The following is a 16,562-nucleotide window of genomic DNA, read 5'->3' on the forward strand; positions in this document are numbered from 1 at the left end:
TGGAGCGAACTAGACGAGGACACAGATTCCGCATCCGCCAAGCTAGATGCCCTTCATCATTCATTTCCAAGATTTGTGAAGGAAGTTTGAAGCAGGCGCCACATGCATCGAAAGTGCCATTGAAGAAACACGCGAAGAATTTATTGCCTGTGCAGGTGGTTCCGTACATTCACGCACTGTCGCATAAGATTACGAAGCTGGCCTTTCAACATTATGTTGGCTTTGTAATGTCAGCACCATGCAAACTGTCCAACATTTGTGCTATCATGAGCCACAAGAAAAAGAAGGTTTGTGAAACAAAACCCGCAACCACGTTTGCGGAGTGTATGTCAGGGGTAGTGTGTATCATCCCACTTAGCAGTCAGAAATATTGCATCAGGTAGACCGGTCGGTGTTTTACTAATTGGACGTGACAGCACCAACTTAATGTCAAGAATGGTTTTGGCTGCATAATGGCCACACGTTGTAAGAAATGCGGATCTTACCCGAAGTTCCCTCAGATGAAGTTTACAAATTGAGTTAAAGCTAGGACATAGACGAAAGTAATAAGTGCTTATTACGTCAAGCGAAGGGGTGATGCCTGTGTCAGCATCCCGTCTTTATCCCTTCTCGGTAAGGAACAGGTTTTTCTGGGCAGATCTCTGTGCGAGTCATTTGATAAATACGCGACGCTTATCACTGAGCATTAGTACTTTGTCTTGGTTATTCTGTTTGCAGCGTGTTGATTGTGATTACGTGACTTGGCTATGCTTAAATAGCTATTTATTGTTCTCAATAAACTTACTTGGAGGATTGGCGCCCGTTCTGCCATTGTGTTCTATGTCCTCGTCCAGATAGCGCCATAAGTGTCTCTGAACATCCGTGTGAGCCTTTTTATAGATCTTTTAGGAGCTCTCCGACATAATTTTGTATTGCTTCCACCAGCACTATCGACATTGTCACGTTGTATAATGATGACAAAGAATTGAACGCTGACAGAGCTATGAGCTAAGTATCTAACTCTTTATGGAGCAAACTTGCACCAAGAAAAAATAGGCAACACTGAAACAAAATGAAGGCTCCGAGCACAGCGCCAAGAGCCTCTTCCATCGCTTAATATAACTAGCTTAAATTATTGCTGTATAGTGTTTGATTTGCCGGTATATTCATTATCTTGTCTGACATTTCCTCCTTGTATCAGTTACCAGCCTGCAGTATATTAAAATAAAATAACTACAATAAAAGTAACCTTTCGCTCATTAAGTTCATGGACACGACGTTGATGAGCGTGTTCGCGGTAACTTCACACTGCAGGCTTGTATCGGGAAAGCACGTTGCTTCCAAAAAGAAGAAAGGTCGACAGGTTAACAACCCTATCAGCGCGTTTTTAAAGCGAATAGCGTTCTTTGGCCATTTCATTCGTTTTCGCAGTGGTCGGCGGCCGGACTTTCTTCGACGACACAAAGGCACCGGTGCAAAGACCGCGTTCTCTCGCGCGAAGGAGTTGTAGGACGTCTTCGCCGCGGAAGCCCGTCTAGCGTTTTGACATACACATGCTGTCACGAAAGAGTTTTCTGGCGTCTGACAGTTTGCATCGTCTGTAGTCGGCGGTGGCGCTGTGTAGCGTCTTTTTTTTTTTTCGGCGAACGGCCAGATTGTTGCGGCGCACAATCGTAACCGAATCACGCTGCGCGTCTCTTGTCGAGACGTGCCGTTTTGTCTTGCCTGCTCACCACACCATTGCTAAAGCCGAGTGCCACATTGCATGTGATGCATAATTTTAAAGCGACTGGTCCTTTAAGATCTGTAACGTATCAAGCATATCGTGGAACAAAGACTGTGGTCAACACACAGGCTATATCAGTAGTTTCACAACGCCGAGTTATATGGAACACTGAAACTTACGTCAATCACTCAAAAGGTCGTCATAAATATAGAGAAGTGCAACTAAGGAATGAAAAAGGGGCCAGTTTACTTGCGTTCCGGGGGTGTGCTTTAGCCAAAATCGGCTGCCAAAGTCGCATGCGTTGATTTTCGAAACCTTTTCCGGTCCCCCTCCCCTCCATTTTTGGGCTAACGCCACGTTTCGCTCGTGTCTCTCTCTCACTTGTGTCCGCAGGTGGCCAAGAGGGCGAGCGTGCTGCGGCGACGCAAGTCCAAGCAAAAGATCGACGTGTCCAACTACTCGGCTAACACGGCCGCCAACGAGACGGAAGGCGACTCGCAGGCCGAGGACAGCGCCAAACTAGGCGAGTGGACACTGTTGCGCTATTTTCTCAAAGAGTCAAGTTCTTTGATCGATGCATAAATGTATCGAAGTAAGAAACATTGATTCATTGTTTGATTTGAATGGTTTATTGATTTATATGGATTAACGTTATAAAGCAGGCACGCGGGCTATGAGAGATGGTGTTGCGGAGGACTGCGAATTTATGTCGACGACTTGCAGCTCTTTGACGTGCATTTAAATCTAAATACATGAGCGTTTTTTCTTTCTTGCATTTCGCCCCCCTTGAAATTTCGTTGTCACGGTAGCCAATCGAACCCGCGACCTCGTTCTCTACAGTAAGACAGCATAGCCAATGAGTCATTATTAGGTCGTTGTATAGACTTGCCTTTGCCAATAAATTCAGAGAAAGTTTAGAAGTTCAGTTTTTCGAATTCATAAACAGCGGAGGTTTCATTTTTTAGCTTGCATAATATCTCATTGCCCTTTTGTTCTCAATGAAAAAGAACATCTCTCTGTTTCACGAAGATAACAGCTTACTACCGGCACGTACCGTCTCTTGAGTTTTTAAGCGAAGCATATTACTAGAGCTCAACCCAGCTCCTCAGGCGCGGCGGTGTCGCCTTCAATGACCTTTGACCCCATGCCATACCACTTGACACCGTGACGTCACGACAAAGGAGAAACGGGGCTCCAACTCGCGCCGTCGCTCGTGGCGTCGCCTTCAAGGCTCACCACGTGACACCGTGACGTCACGACAGAGGAGAAACGGGGCTCCAACTCGCGCCGTCGCTCGCGGCGTCGCGGCGGTATATAAGCAGCTGCGCTTGTTGCTAGGTGGCTTTGGCTCAACTCTTGCAAGATGGGCTGGGTGGGAATCGAATCAGGGTCTCCGGAGTGTGAGACGGAGACGCTACCACTGAGCCACGAGTACGATGCTTCAAAGCGGTACAAAAGCGCCTCTAGTTAATGCGGTGTTGCCTTAGAAACGAGCTGTTTCTAAGGCTCAGGCGTGCGTCGCTTGCTCAGGCGCACATTTCGTTGCCGCGCCGAACGCTGCGTTGCTCGACGCTCACCGCGTCCAATGCGCGGCGCGTAGTCGCTGCGCCGTAGCCCATTGTCTTACACCCCTTGGCGGGTCGACGGGAACGCTGTCGCGTTCCACTCTTGAAGGCGAAGCAGAGTAACGCATGAGTTGTTTCTTCGTCTAGCCGAACCAAATATAGCCAAGCAACAGCAGTTCACCAGGCTAAACAGTGGTTCAACAACTAAAATAAAGGCTAGTATGCTTCGCATCCTGGGCTTAACCTTAGCTAAGCCACAGCCATTTTTGACAGGCCACTTAACCAAGCGGTCGAGTAAGCTTTGCGCGGCACGTGTCAAATGCAGAGTCGCGCGCAATGCGAGCTGCAACACGATGCCCGTGTCCGAAGGGGCCTCAAGATTGCACGGCGGCTCCGACGTCCGAATAAATAGAGAATTAAACACCCTCGCAATTACTCGCATTTATTGCACCAAGTTTTCTTATGCGGCCACTGCCGTGCAGCCTTGGAGTACTTTTAAACACGCGTCCCGTGTTTGCATCTCCAGTTCCGCGCGACTGTATCTGAAAAAGTAGCCGACCAAAATGCAAGAAACCCGCCGTGGTTGCTCAGTGGCTCAGTGGTGTTGGGCTGCTGAGACAATATGCGACAATATTCCTTTCGCTTCACGAAAGAAAGCAGCATGCGATGTTCCTTTCGTCTTCACTTTTAGCACTTTTTGTGAACACTGCCGAGATGAAGCAACCCGCCCAAATTGAGGTACTGTTGCAACATTGTTCAACGCCAATACAGCCCTAGGAGACAAGTGCTTCGCATCCTCCCCAAAGCCAACGCAGTCGTATGACACTGTTTGTCTTAAATCAACGACAAATATAGTCAAAAGAAAAAAAAATGATTCATTAATGTGATTGTAGCGACGCAGTATAGATTAGTTAGCCGCTGGTATGCGACCGCACCTAACTATCGCTCTGAAGGTCTCGACAATCATAAGAGTGTTTAGTTCCTCCGTTCTCGTTCAACGCAGGGCAGCGAAGAAAAACGATATCGACGTCCAGCGCGAACTGTCACGACGCAAACAACGAATTCGTCGAGATCGACATGGACGAATCGCCTCAAGTGACCAGGTAGTGGTAGTAACTTGGACTGCCGCGTTTTCTACCTCGCGCATCTGAGCGCCCTCTGCATAATCCTCCCGCTACGAGTTGGGGCTGTTGTTGCTTTTAATGGGGTAGTGGGACAAATGGCCAGAACTGATACATGTGTATTACGGTGCACGGCCGTACTTTTGAGGCTGATTGCGGCTGATATGTGGACGCGTCAGGAACTCTTGTTCACCCGACCGCTTGTTGGCGATCAAGCCCTGGGTGTGGCCAGCATAACGTAGCACAGAGACGACGGAAACGAAACGACTACATAACTGACTAACAGCTGCATGTTATTGTAGCGATGCGCCAACCTGAGGTAGAAAAATCCACCAACTCGTACTCTTGCCACAAAACACAATGGCCAATCACCCATATGGGGGCTCAGTGGAGGGAGCGTCGTCCTGTCTGTCAGAATTGTTTTCTTTTCGACGTAAAAAGAGCTTTCCATTGATAAATAACAAAATCAAATTGCGCCTACGAACCTTCCTAACGTGTCGTGAACATCCTCTCACAACGGTGTTCAAATAGTTCCCGCAATACGGTGAGAAAATTGGCCTGTTTTCCACGTAGCCGATAGCTGAAACAGGTGTTTACGCTTTTCATGCTTAGTGAAATGGAGAAGGTGCAGACAGTGCAGTAGGGACGTGATTGTATCGGGTGACATTTTCGACGATAGTAATGGGCTATTGATTGATTGATTGATTGATTGATTGATTGATTGATTGATTGATTGATTGATTGATTGATTGATTGATTGATTGATTGATTGAGTGAGTGAGTGAGTGAGTGAGTGAGTGAGTGAGTGAGTGAGTGAGTGAGTGAGTGAGTGAGTGAGTGAGTGAGTGAGTGAGTGAGTGAGTGAGTGAGTGAGTGAGTGAGTGAGTGAGTGAGTGAGTGAGTGAGTGAGTGAGTGAGTGAGTGAGTGAGTTTGGTTAGCGCTCCAGTGCAACACGTGGGTTACGAGAGCCAGTAGGGTGAAGGAATCAGGATCAAATGTCGCCATCTGGAGTTCTTTCACGTGCCTCATTGCTGATTACTAAAGAACTGACCAATGTGCCAAAACATCACGCCGCACTGACCACGAAAAGTCTACCAGGGAGCTGCGCCATCTCAATGGCACTGAACGCATACTTGCTCCGCTTACCCCTCAAGCGCTAAAAATTCTTTGTTTCTCGGTACAAAATCTAAGTCGTTCAAATTGCAATGAATGTTTGGCTGTGGGAATAGTAACATAGAGGCAGCGTTTACTGGCACCACTTTCCCATCGGCAATGTAAATAATAGAAGAAGTGGCGATGCAACGGAAGGGGCTCAATAGACTTTTTATGCATTCTCTTTCTTGTTTCCGCAGCCTGACTGAAGCACACAAAAATGCCATTCGCGGAATACGCAAGATCAAGTACTTCGTGGCGCGAAGAAAATTTCAGGTACGTCACTGCTTGACAAACCCGGTAGGAAAAAAAAAACAGAAACAAAAAAAAAGGAACGCGGCAAGACAAAGCTCGAGGTGACTGGGTATTGGCTCATATTAACTGCAAGCGAATGTGGAACAGTAATAGCACGTAACACCGAATCACATAAGCCCCCCTTGCATGAATGTGAGAGTGGCTATTCTCATTGTGCTTTTTTAACTAATCGCGTCCCAAGTCGCGCCTTTACATGAATGCAACAGTAGCGCATCCCACCACCATTCTTGTTCGTCACATATATATCAAGGAGAATAATTTGTTGGAGAAATACACATCGCAATAATTTGGTGGGTGGAAGCGGCCCGAGTGTATGAAGGCGCCTTTAGTCGAATTCAAGTAAATGGCTAGCGCATCGCATCCCAGGTTAGAGAGCCAATGCGAGATGTCTTGCCTTTGGTCTCCGCCACTCGCAAGGCCAAGACGTGCACGCTAAGAAACAGGCACGGCCGCTGTCTCAGTGCCATCACATGAGAATGGATGCAACACGGGTAAAGGTTGTAGCGCGTCGCACTACGGCATTGCGCTGCTGTGACATTATTGCGCACGCGGTTCACCTGTAAACGGGGCGAACGCAGTCGGAAGGCAGATAGCGTTTATCCGAGAACGGTAAGTCGTCTCTCGTTGTCCGTCATCTGATCGTCACTATAGCGCACTTGCCGGAAATTGGCTCCAGTTCGTTTTGGGCGCCTTCTGGAAGCGATGATGCGCCACATTCAACGGTATCCGTAGAGCTACGTTGGTACTCTAGTAAATGCTAGATATTGTCATTCGAATTCCCATAAATGACTTTACACAAGCCATCGCTGGTTAAAAAAAAATCAAGAAAAAGAAAAGCGAGGAACTAGATAGTCGATAGATAGATAGTCGGAATAGATAGTCGATGAAACACTTTTCTTTTTCTGTGTGTGTGTTGCGAATGCGGTTGGAAGTGGGAGCCGTTGCGGCTACAATCTATAATTACTTCTCGGGGATCAGGAGCCTCGTCTGGCCGGGCGCTGTTGTTACTGTTGTCTTGACGAGTACCCACATTCCGGGACCAGCCCCACGAGTCGAATGATTAATCGAGACGAACAAGAATGAGAGGAAGCAATCAATTAGAATTTGTCGCGCGCACTGGTGCGCTCCAAAATCCCTTGATGCAGGTTCAGGAGCCGTCGTCTTCATCATTGGCGCAGCAGACGATTGTCACGCCACCTCGATATCAAACAATTGGGACTCCCACTTTCTGTCTGCTTCTTTTTTTTTTCATAAACAAGACCGGTTGAAATTCAAACGCACAATTCGCAAAGTAATGGAGATTGTCAAATCTCGCATCCTACATGACCTAGGAACGGTGCAATAAAATGTGTCCTATTTGTTTCAGCAAGCACGTAAGCCCTACGACGTTCGTGACGTCATCGAACAGTATTCTCAAGGGCACGTAAACATGATGGTGCGAATAAAGGAGCTACAGCGGAGGTAAGAACAGTTGCTTTTCATAAACTAGAACGACCCAGGGTTGGGTAGTAATAGTAAATACGCTCAGTAGTTATTCTCCAGGGCGAAGGTTATAGCAGTGAAAGAAATAACACTAAAAGTTTTTTTTATTTTGCAATGACTGCAATTGTGAGTTCACGTATAAGTTCATCGTCAAACTGAACGGACAAGCTGTGTATAAAAATGCAAACTAACTATTCTACTGTGCCGACAGCAACCGTCCCGACATGTAGTAACTGCGTAGATTGTAACTGTGTTACGAGCAACTGCGCGCATGGTAATGGGAGAGAGGGATTCTGCGCAGATAGTGAACAGTTTATTCTTTGAGCAAAACAACGAACATAGTTATTGTCAAACCTACGTAAAATGCCCTTGCTGTATGGCTTCAGAAGGGAGATAAAAATTTATTCAGACAAACTTAACTTGCTCTGGACTGCCACTCTGGGCTTAGGGAAGAAAGCCGGAAGAAAGAAAGACTGGTGAATGGTAATAAGAGACGCAGCTGCATATATACCAGTCTTCTAATTGTCACTCGACTAGTAATGACACCGCTAGGCAATGACAGTTTTCACTGAGACTAATAGCACTTCAAAGAGCAAGTGCTTCTCTAGTAAGTGAGCTTTCAGTATTTCGCTATTTAGAACTGAGACGACGCATATCAACGACACAAGAAAAGAACACAGAAGCTCTGTCTGACGACTGCGTTGAGACTCTTTGATTTCTATGAGTGAATTATCTTTAGCAGCACTTGTGAAACCCTCGTCTCTTCGCTAGGTTTTGGCTCCCGAGTGATATTTCAACACAGACCCTCGTACGCTGATGTAAAACCTTGAAATAACTGCAGCGGCAGTTGAAACGAACAAGTTCGTATCATTCAGTGCGGTCACGCACTGCTCTTTGGAGTTAGGTATTCAGTGGAAATAAGGGCAATGCCGGGACACAGATTCAACACGAGCTCCTTACTAAACCTTCCGCCTGAGTCAACTATCACGTTTTTTTTAATTCCTTGCCTAGAAAGCAGCCACTTTCATGGATGAAGGATTTGTTAACACCATATGTTCGCAGAAACAGCGCCTAAAGAAAGCAATCATACTCTTAACGGAACCACAACAGACTTAAGCAGGCTGTCAGCTATTATACCATAAAATGACCCAAACAATTCCATTTATAGATAAGACCTGTCTTGTCATGACGTCATGTCATTTGGTGTACTTTTCACGGTGGTAACTATGAATCAATCAGGCCAGCAACAAATAGTGATCTATTATCAGCTCTTCTCTTTAAATTACATTTAAATTTCTAATCCTCTACTAACTCAGGCTGAACACAAAATTGAGCCGTCATAATTTTGACATCGATGTGCCAAACAGGGTCAGCCTGTGTTATTTAGGATAATTTTTAAATGATTCCTATTCAGAATAGAAATATTAACAAACACTTGCCTAGAACCTAAAACGTATCTGATCGCTCGATTCCGACTCACCCTTTCAATTTAATGTTGTTGCGCCTTCATTGACAATGGCAACCGACCGGGACAACGGTGGTAGCGTTGTGTTGAGGAATTCAACAGAGTGTAGGCAAAATTACCCGTTCGTCAATGAGGTATTACACATTGTATAAAATGCAATAAATAATCAGCCCATTTTTTTCTACCAACTCCTTCTCTCTCTCTTTTCATCTTGCCTCAGGCTTGACCAGACGCTTGGGAAACCTGGTTCCTATCTGAACGAAAAAGGCATGAAGCCAATGACTGTTGGAGCCAGGCTGCATCGAATGGAAATGCAGGTATTTTTACACATTGCTCACCGCTAACAAAAATCTCTGATCAAGATATCAGGGCTGCTTGCGTAATGCGTGTATTCTATTCTACTAAATCGCTGACAAAGTGCTCTGTTGGAAAGCGAGGTAAATGTTATTTATTTATTTATTTGAGTTGATTTGCTTTGCTTTGCTTTGCTTGCTTGCTATAAATGTAGCTGGCAACTTGAAATTTTCATTGGCTTCCCCCCCCCCCAACCAAATTATTAAATGATATCTCTGTGCCTAAAGAAGAGTTCTTTATTAGTAATGAATACCAAGTGCCAGTATAGGACACTTTGTTTCCCTTTGTATCCGCATTCCCAGATAGCACACCGCTCACGAAAGCCTAAAATAAGGATACCACTTTCACCATATGCCTCTCCATTAGTAACCGGGCCATTGAATCAAAGGACTATATTGCTTCCAGGAGCGTACGGGCCTACAAAGCGGTCGACATTTCAAATAAGCGCATTGTTCTTTACTCGCAGCTCGTGTCCTTGGAGCGAAAAGTGGACAGGGTTCTGTCTATGCTGGAACTAATCACCAGCGGACACAAAGCCGACCACGGACCGGAGTACGACATTTGAAGCGATGGCTCCGCAGTGAAGAACAAGAAGCAGGCGCTGAAAGCCAAGCAGTTTTGTCTTGCCCCTGAATCCGATCTACATCCAATGCATCTGCAGCTTGGCCAAGAGATACAGGAGATGCGTCTAGCGGCCGATCGACGTTTTCGAATCCGAAGCTGTCCGATTCACTCGTGGTCAGGGTGGTAGTGATTCGCGGAGGTGTCGCAATGGTCCTTTGCGAGAAATCATGTCAGTTGCCCTTCAACACCAGATGGCGTCGTTTTACCTTCCAGTTGTTCCATCTCCATGATGGCGTTGAGAACGCAATACCTTTCTTTATTTTTCTGTATCGTTCTCGTGCTTTTCACGCTTGCTCAATTTATCATTGATTATGAGCAAGCTACCCATTCAAAGCACACTTTGAGAATGTAAGACGTTACAAAACTTAACTTGGTCGTTCAGTAACACAATGCCTCCCGCTCTTCAATGCAGTTCAACGATCAGTACTGTAGAGTTCTCGCGGAAACACAGTAACGTTCAGCCAACACCACTTGCTTGCATGACGAACACTTAAGAGATCCAAATTCAAACCAGGTAAGGTCTGCGAGATTGAATTACAAAGATAGTAGAAGATATTTCCAAAAACTACCAAATGGAAATGCAAGATAGTCTTAAATGGCTACTTCATTCAGGCGATCTCACCTCTAACACTGAAGCATGACCTATCAGTGCAATTTGCTAGGTAATATGTATATATGATAATATTCTCCAGGGAAGGCGATGGTTACTGTTTTTGTGTTTTAACGCATTCGTTGCGCTCGACTACGGCGATCGATAGGTTATCGTGGAGAATTGCCCATCTCTAATCAGAGTGGATGGAGGCACTAAATGATAACAGATTTATATAGGCCAGGTACAGATTCGCGTCACATTTGCGTGGTGGTGTGTGTTGTACGACTTGATTGTTTTTTTCTTTTTTCGATGAGAGTTTGTGCCGTTTTCACGACACAGCATTGTTTCTACTGCTGCGATAGCATCCTCTATGCTGACACAGCTGCTTCAATCGGTATATAGCCTTCTGCGCTTTCGCGACAAAGAAGGCTTACATGCACTACGTTAAAATGCGTGACACTTTTGTACGTCACATTAGAGTGAGCATCGCCACGATATAAGTGGTACCCAACCTTCATGAAAGCAGCATGTATGAGCGTTTAGAGGACTGCGAGTTGATCCATCAACCTAGTGAGAGCCAAGGACTCAAGCTCTTAAATTTTCTACATAGTCATAGAAGCAACAAGCCGTATTGAATATATGCGTATGGTTCATGCAAACAAACGTAATTAATCATTGTCTACGCATCAGAATTGTTTTCAATTCACTCTACTCTAAGGTGAAATATTTTTTTCTCGGGGCGACCAGTGATCTCTTTAGTCATCAAGAAATCATGGAACCTACATTCAGTATACGTATCGTTATATGAAGCTACAAGGTATGCTTTATGTAGGTAGCGTCTAACTTTATAGCGCAACTTATTGCCTCGCGAGGACCAAGTAAAGAGAAGCAACGGTTAGGCACTCACCCATTATTAACTTCAAGAAGTTGGGTATGCATATAATCGTTTTAATGCCTTTCGAAGACCACGTTGGAATTACATATCAAAATGTTTTCCTAAAAAGCTTTAAAAAAGCCATCACAGACGTCTCGCGTTTGCTCATATTTGAGGGCACTTATCTGGGAAACAACTTATACGAGTACTGGCACGACATGGTCAACTGTTGTTTGTTCGAACTAAAGGTTGTCGAGCCCAAAATTTATGCGGTAATAGCAGCAAGCCTTAGAGTGGTTTAAATAATTTGCTATATGAATTCTTTTACGCAGCCATTTGGTTTCATTTGCAAGGAGGTGTATGCACCATGTTGGAGAAGTATGGGAGAGGCCTTTGCCCTGCAGTGGGCTTAACCAGGCTGTTGATGATGATGATGATGTATGCCTCGTGACGTCAAGGCTAAAGAGCTGGTCACGTGGGAAGAGCGCAAGGTGCCGTTTAGACATTCACTCTGCCTCGCTGGGTAGTCTGCTGTGTTGCAACTTATTTTGAGACCCGATGTAGCAGCACAGTAGACAACCGAGCGAGCCAGAGCAATTTCCAAAGCGCCAAAATGTCCTGCTCTCACGTGACCACCTTCTCAGACTTGACGTCCCGACAAACACACAAATTCTCGAAAACGAAACTGAAACTGTCTCGCACAAAAGGTAATGTAATAATTGATTTAGTGTGCTCTGGGGGCTTGCTACTATATTTTTGCACGGATGTTGGGGTGGAGTACATTCATTTATTAAAACAGTTAATAGTCGATGTAAAGCCAGTACTTCTTTGATGCAGTGACTTTTTTTCGCGCGTACGAAACTCCTGAGCATTGCCCATCTCGCCTCCCTGTGCACCATGGCCTGGTATAGCGTCTTCGTACAGACGTCCACCTTGTATAAAGCATATGAGTGAATATGGTAGTGTTTCTTTATATGTTCTCAATCTTTATTCTTCAGTGTGCTTGTTCTTTCGTATAACATGAACCTTCTTTCTTTATGAGCCAGAGCTACAATGATTGTCACCAGAAAAATCATGCTTAAAATGTATACAGTTCAAATCATGGCCTATTATAGTCAAAGAATGTCTGTGCATTAATTATGCATCTTGTACACAGTTCAAACGTTTTCCTACTTCGTTGAAGTAAGTTAAGAGAGCGGGGGTGATGCAAAATAAATTAGTGAGTACTCGCATCATTTATCGGCTATAAATTAGTAAATTCGGCCCTCAAATAAATAGTTTTATAGAAGAAGCGCCACGCTAAGATTCTTTCCGTCAGTATAAACTCTATATAAAACATATATTTCGAAAAGACTTTCTCATGCTAACGCAAGAAAGGCTTTCGACTCTATGCCAGAACAGTTACTTATTGTGATAAGGAGCGACCTATTATTGTATTAGGTCATTGTAAAATAGTCCCTTATCGATTTTTGTCAGGTCAATTCACTAAGCCTACTTGAGTGTGCCAATACAAATTTCCGAGAACGTAACTGTGAAAAGTGATTAGTGATCCATCTATTAACGAAATCACAACCTCATCTTTCCCCATAGTTAAGGAATTCTGCGATGTTATGCATAATACTTATGTTAACATTTTCGGTATATCTGCTGTTTTTGCCATTCTCGTCTTCTATAAGACGCATGAGGTCAAGCACCTGGTCAGGCGCACTGAGCATCTTTTGTCCCTGGCCGTTCAGTTTCCTTAAAGGAAGAAACTGAAAATGCTGAATATACAAACAAGCGACATCAAGATACCCTATACGATTTTAATAACGTTGATAGCACCTGGTATTAGTATGGTATACTTCTTAATTCGGCGCATTTTGATGTGGCAATTGCTTAGTAACTACTTTGGTAAATGAGCTGTTGCCAGAATAATTATTCATTTGAGAAACGTATTCAGCCGGGCGCAAATCTTTCGCCATGTATTGGCCAGAGGTCACTAAGCGTACCAATGGGACGTTCAATTTTATTTATTGAGAATATATATACACCGCTCTTAAGATGCTATTCGTAAGAATGGTATTTCCTAGCAATTGCTGTTTTCGCGGTCAGCTTTTATGCTTTCTTAAGAGAGACTACATTGCATCGCTATTGCAGCTTTCGTATGCGAGCTTACGTAGGCATGGGACATGTTCTAGTAATTGTTAATAAGGTTGCGTTAGCCCACATAAGATAATAGACGGCCCCCGTCAGTGCTATCTAGAGCACGGCAACATGGCGACGTGTTGCGGGCCAGCGCCTTCTGCAGCGACCTGTGCTGATTTGAAGGCTTTTACTCCTGTTACGCGTGAAAAAGCCATACTGTGTGGATGGCCCTAGTCAAATGCTGCCCCAGAAACAACTAACTATACCGTACCTTTTTTATGGTATACTATTTCTGTACCGTTCTTAGTAAAGCGTGATACAGATTGTCTAATCATTTTCTTCCCCGGCCTTTCACGAGGTTAGTACAGAGCACGTGTGCAAATAATTTAACTCCCCGTGTTACATTTCTGAAGGGCCATCGCCACTAGCCGTTAACTCAATATTCAGCATTTCGCTCTACTCCTGGATTTCAGTGACTGCTCGTCGGGGAACATTAGCACCTCGCCATGGAGCAAAACACTGGCGGTCGTCTATTCTCGCTCCTACATTATCCGGCATTTCAGCGGTTGTCATCGTTTTGCGGTGACATATACAGGTAATGATTACTTTTAGAACCTCATGTGCGATCTCAGACGCGAACTTGCTGCAGAGGCGTGCCGCCATACATAGAATGCAATCGCACATGTGAAAGCTTTCTTTCTCTTTATCCTTTTTTTTTGTTTGTTCAGCGGAACCGTTGGCCCGAAGTCATGTACGAACACTCATATAAAACCGGGGAGGTCTTCCGCACGTAAACACTTTGTTGAGGACATAGCGAATTTGTTGTCCATTACAGAACGCATATAACTCTTTCGTCAGGGGATAAAAGGGAATGTCGAGGGAGCCAACGTCCTGCAAATGAACTTCGTCACGGTGGCAAATGCTCTTCTTATCTTTGTTTATGTAACGCGTAGCGAGTGTTTGTGTACGCGTAGCTGGCTCTGCCCCATTCTGAATGATTTAAGAGGCGCATACCAAGCTGGCAACTTGAGTAGGGGAAGGCAAGCCCTCTTGTCATAACATTTACCTCTGGGACATTCCTTGCTTGCCCATTGTTTATTATTTGAAACTCACATGTCTCTGTGAACATTAGTCTTGTTTTGGTTTTGATATCTGATTAGATTATGGCTTGGCATCTGTTACCATTCTCCCTGAAGTAAGCTTTTCTTACTGTGCAAAGCCACTGCGAGAGGTGACTATCATCCCATAGATGCTGGAGCGGCATACTTTTTTGCAGTAGCACTGGGTCTACAGTTGTTGGAAGTCTGTAGGTTGAGGTGACAGAAGCTTTAAGGGCCACCCCAGCATGCATACTCCGTAGGGATATTTCCTCCACCTGAGAGAGGTCACAGTGAAAGTAGCAGACAAAGGGAAATTGGGGCACAACCTCATGCTTTAATCTGTTGTGACGAAGGCTATAATGAACCGTTCCAAAATTTATTTCTTAAATGTCTAAGCTTATCTGCACCTTCTTTGACGATTTGTGTGGCTGTTCCTCTTTTTCTTTGTATGAGACAATTTTCTTTTCATGGCTGAACTGAGAAGCCGTGCGACAGATACGACAGAGTACTTGTAGATACTGTGAAGGCCACTGAGATCAAACACGTCCTCTATAACTACCGCCGAATCCAACCTGAAAGACTACGGTTATTTTGTACGAGACAATTTATACTCAGAGTGTACAAATAACGTGAGCCATATCTGTCCCGTTTTCACCTTGCACGAGGCGGTGACATTTCGTTGCCAGCTGCGATTCTGATGAAGAAGGTTGTTTTGCTTCCGCATTGAAGCATGCACAGCATATGTACAGTGCGAATCGCACGTGTCTAGATAGGTGAGCCGACAGATGGAGTCGCCACCTTTTGCGAAAAAATAAAAACTTTCAGGCCGATGGTGCAATAAGACCGCACATGGTCATTCCTAATGTTGTCTGTATGACGTTGCAGCTTTTTAGACTTCCTACACGTGCTGCCGATGCCAGCCTCCTGGACTGCAGCGCCACTCTTCGAGGGAAGTAGTCGCTGCGTTTAAAAGACACTCCATGGTGATGCTTGAGAAGCGTGGCGTCATCTTCAGTCGAAGGGTTGTGCTGCACTGAAATCGGCGAAGTGCAGGAAGGGCTTCCAGTCGAGGTTAGTATTTCAATACAGGGGTGGAACCGGTTAAGCGAAGCCTCACCCAATTCGTGGCATGCGCTATTGTACAGCCTTTGCAGCACGTGGAAACTGTCTGTTTAAAATGAACACCGGCCAGCGGATACCGCGGTCGCGTAGAATCTACTGCAAGATCGGCGTCTTCTGCTCGCTATAGGCTATGTGGTTTGGTTCTGCTGCCAGTAAGCTACAGCGCGCAAAGCCTTACTTGCTGACCAGGCAAGCCACTCGGCCTCTCTGGACAGGCGCGATTCACACTGTACGAACGTAGCAAATCGGGTTTTGGTGGCACATCGTTCGTGCATACAATAAACTCGTACCTCCACCCTGCCACCGAGCCCCCCGGCTACTCACACGCAGTGTTTGGCGATCTTAACACGCCAGAAGTGTTAAATAGACCAATTGAATTGCATACTTGTTAACAAGCAACGCACGTAGAAAAGAATCGCGCGAGACCGACGCCACTGTGAGAAATGTTGACCAATGATGCTGGACCAATAAAAAAGATGCTGTGAGAGAAGTGGGGTCTGCGCAGCCGTTATTTCCACGGAATGTACACGCTCGTGACCACTGGCAGCGACGCTTGGTCCACGTGGCGGGCCTACAGAGCTCCTCTCCCGTCACTGTGCCCGCCTTGACTCACCCTCCGGTGGTCCTCGAGCAGAACGGGCGATGGACACTTCGCCGAAGCTGAGGTGCATGTACGGTGCGCACACCGGGGCGTGGCCGGCGCGCACAGCTGTAGAACTACGGTTCGTGCGCGAAACGCTTAATAGCACTGCCCTGGTTCCGTCGCAAGGCCGATGGAGCGTGAGGGTGCGTCCGTCTCCCTTGGTAGTTTGTGCAAGCAAACGCGCAGCGCGTCTCTAGAGATGTTTTTCTATCCCTCCGCGTCCGCTAACTTTGCACGGTCGACAACAGCCGGCCACAGACCGGCGGCAGCATCAACGTGACTCTTCTGTCTGTATAATTTATTATCGCAATGAGGTGCCC

The 16,562-nt window shown here is 45.6% G+C and overlaps 2 protein-coding genes across 4 annotated transcripts in view; both read left to right on the plus strand.

The window, feature by feature from the left end:
- The window catches only part of LOC126543431 (potassium voltage-gated channel subfamily KQT member 1-like), a 167,078-nt gene extending 164,575 nt beyond the window's left edge, over nt 1-2,503 (plus strand). Inside the window, exon 12 of the mRNA XM_055077972.2 lies at nt 2,099-2,503. Within this exon, the coding sequence (XP_054933947.2) occupies nt 2,099-2,287 (189 nt within the window). The 3' untranslated portion in view covers nt 2,288-2,503. The remainder of the gene's footprint in view (nt 1-2,098) is intronic.
- Nucleotides 2,504-4,184: 1,681 nt separating this feature from the next.
- Nucleotides 4,185-16,117, plus strand: LOC140213614 (potassium voltage-gated channel subfamily KQT member 1-like). Of its 3 annotated transcripts, none has more exons than XM_072284855.1 (5): nt 4,185-4,376; nt 5,745-5,820; nt 7,226-7,320; nt 9,027-9,123; nt 9,627-16,117. In XM_072284855.1, the coding sequence occupies exons 1-5, from the start codon at nt 4,348-4,350 to the stop codon at nt 9,723-9,725; spliced, it is 396 nt and encodes a 131-aa protein (XP_072140956.1). In that variant the 5' UTR covers nt 4,185-4,347; the 3' UTR covers nt 9,726-16,117. The 3 variants fall into 3 exon arrangements, with proteins under 3 accessions (XP_072140956.1, XP_072140957.1, XP_072140955.1); XM_072284856.1 differs by having other exon boundaries at nt 4,189-4,373; XM_072284854.1 differs by lacking the exon at nt 4,185-4,376 and having other exon boundaries at nt 5,175-5,820.
- Nucleotides 16,118-16,562: the final 445 nt, after the last annotated feature.

The sequence above is a fragment of the Dermacentor andersoni genome, chromosome 10, assembly GCF_023375885.2.
Source record: "Dermacentor andersoni chromosome 10, qqDerAnde1_hic_scaffold, whole genome shotgun sequence".
NCBI lineage: Eukaryota > Metazoa > Arthropoda > Arachnida > Ixodida > Ixodidae > Dermacentor > Dermacentor andersoni.